Source organism: Rutidosis leptorrhynchoides, chromosome 6 (assembly GCF_046630445.1).
Source record: "Rutidosis leptorrhynchoides isolate AG116_Rl617_1_P2 chromosome 6, CSIRO_AGI_Rlap_v1, whole genome shotgun sequence".
Lineage (NCBI taxonomy): Eukaryota > Viridiplantae > Streptophyta > Magnoliopsida > Asterales > Asteraceae > Rutidosis > Rutidosis leptorrhynchoides.
Genome location: NC_092338.1, coordinates 15056477 through 15065263, shown reverse-complemented (window position 1 = coordinate 15065263; position 8787 = coordinate 15056477). Strand labels below are relative to the sequence as shown.

The window sequence follows — 8787 nt, the reverse complement described above, 5'->3', positions numbered from 1 at the left end:
ACTGATGGTCCAACACCAGAGGTAATTACCCCAGATGTCGAACACTCACCTATCATGACCCTTTTTCTTAGCACCCATTATAGTTATTAACAACACGATAACATCAAATACTAACTCAAAACAAAAAGGGAGGTGATAAATACAACATTCATTTTACTTCATCCACCAAAATTTTAGTCAACTTTCAAAAACGCCCTTAGACCCAACACCAGAGGTAATTACCCCAGATGCCGAACAACACGATAACAACAAATACCAACTCAAAACAAAAACATAGGCCACCAATGCATACTTAATGCCAAAACCCACAAACAACAGAACATCAAAATAAATGCAAACAAACCCTAAGCATATCGATCATCATTATTTCTGATACTAATTCTCAATCAGATTAATTGTTCAATCATGACGTTGAGAGAATGTTTGATACAATCAAACCCTAAGCATATCGTCGATCAAGAAAATCACATTCTGTATCAATGTGTATGTTATTAGCTTTTGAAATCTTTTATCGACTACTTACCGACCTAATCCTGTAACTAGGGTTCTTAGGTTGCAAAAGTGAAGGAGCTTAGGGTTGTTCAGGTCAGATGCAGTTTGAACATGGATTATCTACGGAAAATTAGACATGGCGGAATACAATTGAAGACGGGCATATTCATGTCTGATAATCCATTCCAATCTATGGAAACTGTAATATGTAAGTCACGATATATTAGGTTAACTGATTATGATTATATATTAATTATTCGATTTGGTTAGGTTACAGATCTTCGTTTCGTTTATTTTAATCTACGATCTGGATTTCAAGTAGTTAATTTCGCTTATTGGTATAGTTAGCAGGTTTTATAAATTTTTTTATTTTATTTTTGGATGTTGTAAAACTGTTCAGGCGACATGTTCTCTATTCGACATATATGTGAACGATATCTGCAATGAAGTCGAATCAAATCAGAACTGCTGCTGCAGATATGAATCCATTGTCAATAACCTTCATTGAATCCGACTGCTTCAAATAATTCAACATATGAAAAAAGGTTGAAAACTCATTTTTGGTATGTGTTCAGTTTAGTTATCTTAATTATGTTTTATGGTTTGTGATATGACCTATATTAGTTACTTCCTTATAAATTATTGAGTGGCTATAAGTTTAAGTACTTGTCATTAGTTGTTTCTGCATTTCATATTTGAAATCATCCTATAGACAGCCTGCATCTTAGCTTATAAATGGTTCAGGTTGGATTATACTTTACCTTAATCCTATATCTTATAAATGGTTCAGGTTGGATCATACTTTACCTTCAACGAGTTAGATGGTACGGTGTAAAACTGACACATTATATATTGTTATACTATTTCAAATTGTATGCTTTACTTTCACATTACACATTGTAATGCATAACTAAGTTTATGCAAGTTATCATTCATCTTGGATCATACTTGACCTTCCACAAGTTAGATGGGTAAGGTGTAAAACGTCGGCTAAGAAACATGTCAAAACTAATCAGTTATGTAATCTGTTGGAAACTAAACTTGATTTGGGCTATGTGTTTTGGATTTGGGCTTGCAAGTATCAAGTATTTTGGATCAAGATCATAATCCATTATGTAGAAACTTCTTGTAAAATGTAGTAGACAAAGTGTGTAGAAAGTGTGTAGAATGATCTTATAAAATATCTAGGTCTAGAAGTATCATAATACTAAGAAATATCTAGATACTAGTAGATTGTGAAGTATTCTAGACTACTCCATTGTGTAGTATAAATAGAGGGTTTCACCCCTCATTTGTAATCAAGTAATTCAGCAATAAATAAACAAAGCTTTCAAGATCAATCAAACATCTAAATCATCAATCCTCTCTTCCACAAATAATATACATAACCTCCTATTTCTAACATAATCAAATCTTTACACCATCAATGCATTATTACTAAGTTTATACAAGTTATCATTCAGGTTGGGTCATACTTTACCTTCAACATTGCAAGCAGTATAAGGTGTAAAACATCGGCTAAGAAACAGGTCAAAATTAATCAGTTGTGTAATCGAATATTTATACCACATATATACTTATGTATGTTTGTATGTTGTATAAACAAGTAATTATGTATGTTATTTGGTAGTATTGTTTATTACGTGATTTTAGCATTGAACTTATGATTTAGATTTGCTGTTAATTTCTAGAATAACATCTACTGTATAACTTACTTGAAGATTGATATATGCTTAAGGTAGATTATTGTGAAATTAATGCACATATGTAATTGAAGATGGGAATTAGTGTTGCAAATTATAAAGTTGTTTGAAGATTTGATATATGCATGTGCTGGTAATTTGATTTGGGCATCTACCTATGCTGGAAAGCTTCCTGCTTCTTGGAGTTATCATCCTTCTTGCCATCTTTCAGTTAGTTATTCGTTGAGTCTTATTCGATAGACTTTTAGACTTTTTGCAACAATACTTACATGTTATATTTTGTGTATATACGTACTGTATGGGAAGATTGAAGATGGGGATTAACTTTTTGGTAAGTAATTGATTTATTTATTAGACTTGATGTGTATGTGTTGTTTTTCCAAATGCTATGATGTTTATTTGATATGCAATTTAAAAGCATTTGTCTGATGTTAGTCGAACATCGGAGGTGATAACTGGAATCGGAGTTGATCGTGTCATTAATGAAATATTTGAATAGTCAGTCGGTCACCATCAAACTATTCATGAAGATCGATTAAGTTCTCACCTACATGTATCCAGGTTTGTGGTACGTGATATTTGTCAAATAATTAAACCTCTTTATACTCTTTCTATTTGTTATATGAATATGAATAGGTTATGCAATAGTGATGTCATTGAGGTGGCAAAATACGTAGATTAGTTGGGGTCAAAATGGGTAAATTTGATTGTGGATCAGTTAGGATTGGTCAAAATATATAAGTTAGTGGGGGTAAAAGAGTATGTCTAACCACACAAAACGAGTAAAAAGAGGTTATAAATTGAGATTGTTGTTGTAAGTTATCATTATCATTTGAACGATTTATCAATTTACAAGAAACTATCCAAACCCATTCGTTGCCAAAAGAATGGAAGTGATATCACTACATTATCTGTATTATGTTTTCTCTAGTTTGATTACAAGCACGGTGAGATGGGTGGTGTTATATCTCAAACGTTTAGTTCTCTCCAATAGTGGAAATTTGACCCATTTATTCATACATGGGTAGAAATGCGTGTTGTTATATCTCAGACGATTCTATTTACAAAAAAATACTACTTTGTACTCAACTAAAAGGGGTAAAATCAAGTTCATCTGGATTCGACTTTAGCATCGATTCCCATAGGGGTCAATTTGGTTCAAAAGTTGAAGACTACAACAGAATTTGATTGGAATGCAATATATACAATTAGTAAGGTGGGAGATGCTCAAATATGGTACCAAGAAACAGTAGAAACTGACATGAAGAAGATAACAACAAGAACGACAATCTTCAATCTTCTTGTGGCTTTTATGGAACCATCAAGGTCTTCATGTCTAATTCTCAAGGTCTCATACGTATTCTCTTTTATCTTGCATATATTAACTTATGTTATCTATTGTTTTTTGCTTCTATGTTTTCATGTATTTGTCAAAATTAAGGATTAATGGTAAGCATCAACTTTTTGTATGTAGTTTAATTCTTTACAGTATTTCTTCGACTTTTATGTTCATTGAATCTTGAATGGTGCTGTATAAACGGTTACAAATTTGATCATGTAGCTGTTATTTATTTTGATTCGAACATATCCGGACAACATCTATGCTAGCAGCATACATCAACTCAATTTAAATTCTTGAAATAAAAAACTTTCACTAACATTAGAAATCTAGGTATATAATAGTAATAAAGATTATCATGACATAGTATGTGCTACTTTAACGAGTATGTGGTGGATGTGGGTAGACAGAGTGATAGGATTATGTCGGTTAGGTTAGTAATCCAGGAGGTGACTTACACAGTCATTAGCGCTTACGCGCCTCATGTGGGCCTTGGAGAAGCTGAAAAGAAATGCTTCTGGGAATCGTTAGACGAGGTTGTGAGGAGGTGCCCTCTAGACCATCGATTACTTATTGGTGGAGATCTTAATGGTCATGTAGGAACAGATGTTGAGGGTTGTGCGGGAGTCCATGGGGGTTTTGGGTATGGAGCTAGAAATGAGGAAGAGCTCTCTATTCTCGAATTTGCTGTTGCTCACGATTTGGTGGTTGTTAATTCGTTTTACAGGAAGACGGATGCGCAGTTGGCAACTTTCCATAGTGGGGGTCATAGCACCCAGATTGACTATTTGTTATTTCGCAAATGGGGATCTTAGGACATGTGGAGATTGTAAGGTCCTGAGTGCCTTGACATGCTCCTCCCAACATAGATTGTTAGTCATGGATTTGGTTCTCCAGAGACGGGTCACCACGAGTGTGAGGCCAATCCAACCTAAAATCTTGTGGAAGAAGTTGAACGGAGAGAGGGCAGAGACTTTTAAAACTTCGGTTGTAGAAAGAGTTGATGAAGAAGTGGATTTGATTTTGCAGGACGACGCGGATCAGATGTGGAATTGTTTGACGTCCATCATTAGAGAGGTAGCCAAAGAGACCTTAGGTGTGGTAGCAGGATTTTCGGGAAGACATAAGTCGGATAGAGAATCATGGTGGCTTAGTGACAAGGTTCAAAGCAAAGTCGCGCTTAAGCAACTAAGGTTCAGGGAGCTCATCACTTGTCGGGAGGGGGCTCCGGCGGATAGAACTAGGGTGGAACAGAGATATAAAGAAGCCAAAAGAGAAGCTAAGAAGGCCGTAGCCCGCGTAAAAGAAAAGGCATACGAAGAATTGTATTGAAAATTAGACTCCAAAGAGGGAGCAAATGATATCTATAGGATAGCTAAAGCTAGAGAGCGAAGGCGGAGGGATCTAGATAACATCAAGTTTATCAAAAATGAAGTTGGTCAAACTCTAGTTAAAGAAGACGAAATTAGGAAAAGATGGGAAGGGTATTTCTCATCTCTTTTCGTTAGGGGAAGACCCGAACGTCACGAAGACTTGCAAGACTCTGTTATAGAACAATCCCAGATCAACGTGGATTGTGGGAGGATCAACCAAGAGGAAGTAAATTTGGCACTTCGAAAGATGGGGAGAAATAAAGCTGTGGGACCGGACCAGATCCCCATTGAGGCGTGGCGGTGCCTTGGAGATGTCGGTGTTAGGTGGTTGAGGCAGTGAGATGTAAATATTCGTGGTTTCGTGTGTAATTTGTAGGTTTGTCTTTAAAAAAAATGCCTATGGAATGGAGATTGAGCGAGACTATTCCCATCTATAAGAACAAGGGGGATGCTCAAATTTGCGTAACTATAGAGGCATAAAATTGCTTAGTCATACTATGAAGCTTTGAGAGAGAGTGATAGAGCCTAGACTTTGACGCGAAACTTATGTTTCGGAGAACCAATTTGGTTTCATGCTAGGGCGCTCTTCGATAGAGACAATCCATATTATCAGGAACCTTATGGAAAAGTTGAAAGGACCCGTTCATATCGATTATAAATGATTCACAATAGTTGATTACATTTCGAGGTTCTGACCTCTATATGATACATTTTACAAACATTGCATTCGTTTTTAAAAGACAAACTTTCATTACATCGAAAGTTGACAGGCATGCATACCATTTCGTAATATATATATCCATACTATAAATGATTTAATAATAATCTTGTTGAACTCAACAACTCGAATGCAATGTCTTTTGAAATATGCCATGAATGACTCCAAGTAATATCTTTAAAATGAGCAAATGCACAGCGGAAAATTTCTTTAATACCTGAGAATAAACATGCTTAAAAGTGTCAACCAAAAGGTTGGTGAGTTCATTAGTTTATCAATATCAATCATTTCCATCATTTTAATAGAACACAAGATTTCATTTTCATAAACAATCATACACTCGCAAGTGTATAAAAATCATTCGTATGATGAACACCTGGTAACCGACATTAAAATAATGCATATAGAATATCCCCCGCATACTCGCAAGTATGCTATATATCGGCGATCGCAATCACCTTTTAAATCGAAGTACTAAAGAAGTTCAAATTCTCTGACTGGGACTGATCAGCGCCCGTAGATCTACCTTTAGGATTCGCGTCAATTAGGGACCATTTCCCTAATTCTTAGGTTACCAAGTTAAAAGGGGCGATATTCGGTTTAATAATCCAACCATAGAATGTAGTTTTGAGTACTTGTGTCTATTTCGTCAAACATTTATAAAATCAGCGCATGTATTCTCAGTCCCAAAAATATATATTGCAAAAGCATTTAAAAAGGGAGCAAATAAAAACTCACAATACTGTATTTTGTAATACATATGACGACATTGAACAAGTGTAGGGTTGGCCTCGGATTCACAAACCTATATTAAGTATATATATTTATATGTTGGTCAATATCTGTCTAACAATTTAGGTCAAATCATAGTGTATCACAATCCTAATGCTCGAGATCGACATGCAAAAGTTAACAAAAGTCAACTTGACCCAAAATGACTTCCAAAATCTATACATGTTTATCATATAACTTAAATATAGTCGTTTTATATGTTTAGATATATTTATCAGATTTTATCAGAGTAAATAATACAAGTCATTTATTAATAAAATTTATAATAAAATTTATATATGATAAAAATATGCTTTTATATATCACAAGTAATGAAATTTATAAAGTTCTCTTAATATCATAAAAATATAGTGGTATGTATTATTAATGTAATTATATTACGTGTGGTAAAAATATCTTTGTTGAAAGGACCCGTCCTAATCCATCTGGACGAATATATTACATTTGGTTACATCGCGAGGTACTTGACCTCTATATGATACATTTTACAAACATTGCATTCGTTTTTAAAAGACAAACTTTCATTACATCGAAAGTTGACGGCATGCATACCATTTCATAATATATCTAACTATAATTGACTTAATAATAATCTTAATGAACTCAACGACTCGAATGCAACGTCTTTTGAAATATGTCATGAATGACTCCAAGTAATATATTTAAAATGAGTAAATGCACAGTGAAAGATTTCTTTCATACTTGAGAATAAACATGCTTTAAAGTGTCAACCAAAAGGTTGGTGAGTTCATTAGTTTAACATAAATAATCATTTCCATCATTTTAATAGACCACAAGATTTTCATTTTCAGTTCTCATAAATATACGTCCCATGCATAGAGACAAAAATATCATTCATATGGATTGAACACCTGGTAACCGACATTAACAAGATGCATATAAGAATATCCCCTATCATTCCGGGAAATCCTTCGGACATGATAAAACAACATCGAAGTACTAAAACATCCGGTACTTTGGATGGGGTTCGTTAGGCCCAATAGATCTATCTTTAGGATTCGCGTCAATTAGTAGATCGGTTTACTAATTTTTAGGTTACCAAGCAAAAAGGGGCATATTCGGCTTCGATCATTCAACCATATAATGTAGTTTCGATTACTTGTGTCTATTTCGTAAAACAGTTATAAAAGCAGCGCATGTATTCTCAGTCCCAAAAATGTATATTGCAAAAGCATTTAAAAAGGGAGTAATGAAACTCACAATACTGTATTTTGTAGTAAAAATAGATATGGCGACATTACACAAAAGTAGGGTTGGCCTCGGATTCACGAACCTATATCATTTATATATATTAACACATATAATGATAGTCGAACAAATTTATATATTATTAGTGATTTAATTGTTATTCTAATTAGGTGTTTCATTAATAACCTAATTAATTATATTTATTAATATTTATTATAAAAGTATTTATATAGTTATGTTATATGTAATAAATATGACTTTATATAACTAATAGTTATTTGATAAAATAATATTGATTATATTAATAAATAAAAACTTGTTTTATTTTACAATAATAATAATAATAATAATAATAATAATAGTTATTATGATAATAATATTGATGATATAAAGATAATAACATTAATGTCAAAATAATAATAATGATAGTAATAATAATAATTTTGATAAAAATGATAATTTTTCTAATAATGATAATAATAATAAAAATGATACTTTTAACAAAAATGATAGTCTTCAATAAAAATGATACTAATAATAATAATAATAATAATAATAATAATAATAATAATAATAATAATAATAATAAAAATGATAATAATAATAATAAAAATAATAATAATAATAATAATAATAATAATAATAATAATAATAATAATAATAATAATAATAATAATAATAATAATAAAGAGTAATAAGTAAACTACCTCAAGGAAGTAGTCCTAAAAAAATACCCAAGTCCGAGTTTGAACCTTCGACGTCCCGCTAACCCGCAAATACTCTTAACCATTAGTCTGTTTCTATTCATCTATTATTATTCAAAATTTATTCATGTATAACCATTATCATCATCGTCAATATCGTACCATTATCATCATCAAAACAATATCATCATAATTATCATTCGTTCATCATCATCTTCGAAATTATTTATCATCGTACATCATTAACAAGAAGTCATCAACTTTTATAATTCACCAATATCATGGCCTAATATTAAGGCAGGCCTAAATCCTTTGGCCCACTATTTCAAATAAATACACTGCCCACGAGAAAGGAAAATATATGATAGCCCAACAAATAAAATCAGTTTTATTAGTTTAAGATTCTGTATCACCAAAACTATCTTGTTTCCTCGTTCATTCATTCTCTTCACCATCA

At 32.6% G+C, this 8787-nt stretch overlaps 2 protein-coding genes and 1 long non-coding RNA gene across 3 annotated transcripts; all 3 read left to right on the top strand.

The window, feature by feature from the left end:
- Positions 1-319: 319 nt before the first annotated feature.
- LOC139853132 (uncharacterized) lies at positions 320-3719 on the top strand. The gene is made up of 3 exons (XR_011761294.1): positions 320-700; positions 893-2526; positions 2631-3719. It is a non-coding gene; the product is annotated as an uncharacterized lncRNA (long non-coding RNA).
- Positions 3720-3902: 183 nt separating this feature from the next.
- Positions 3903-4349, top strand: LOC139853417 (uncharacterized). Its single transcript, XM_071842810.1, has one exon. It carries the CDS (start codon positions 3903-3905, stop codon positions 4347-4349), a length of 447 nt encoding a protein of 148 aa, XP_071698911.1.
- A 64-nt stretch (positions 4350-4413) lies between these two features.
- Positions 4414-5247, top strand: LOC139853416 (uncharacterized). The gene is made up of 2 exons (XM_071842809.1): positions 4414-4859; positions 4905-5247. The coding sequence occupies exons 1-2, from the start codon at positions 4414-4416 to the stop codon at positions 5245-5247; spliced, it is 789 nt and encodes a 262-aa protein (XP_071698910.1).
- The last annotated feature ends 3540 nt before the right edge of the window (positions 5248-8787 follow it).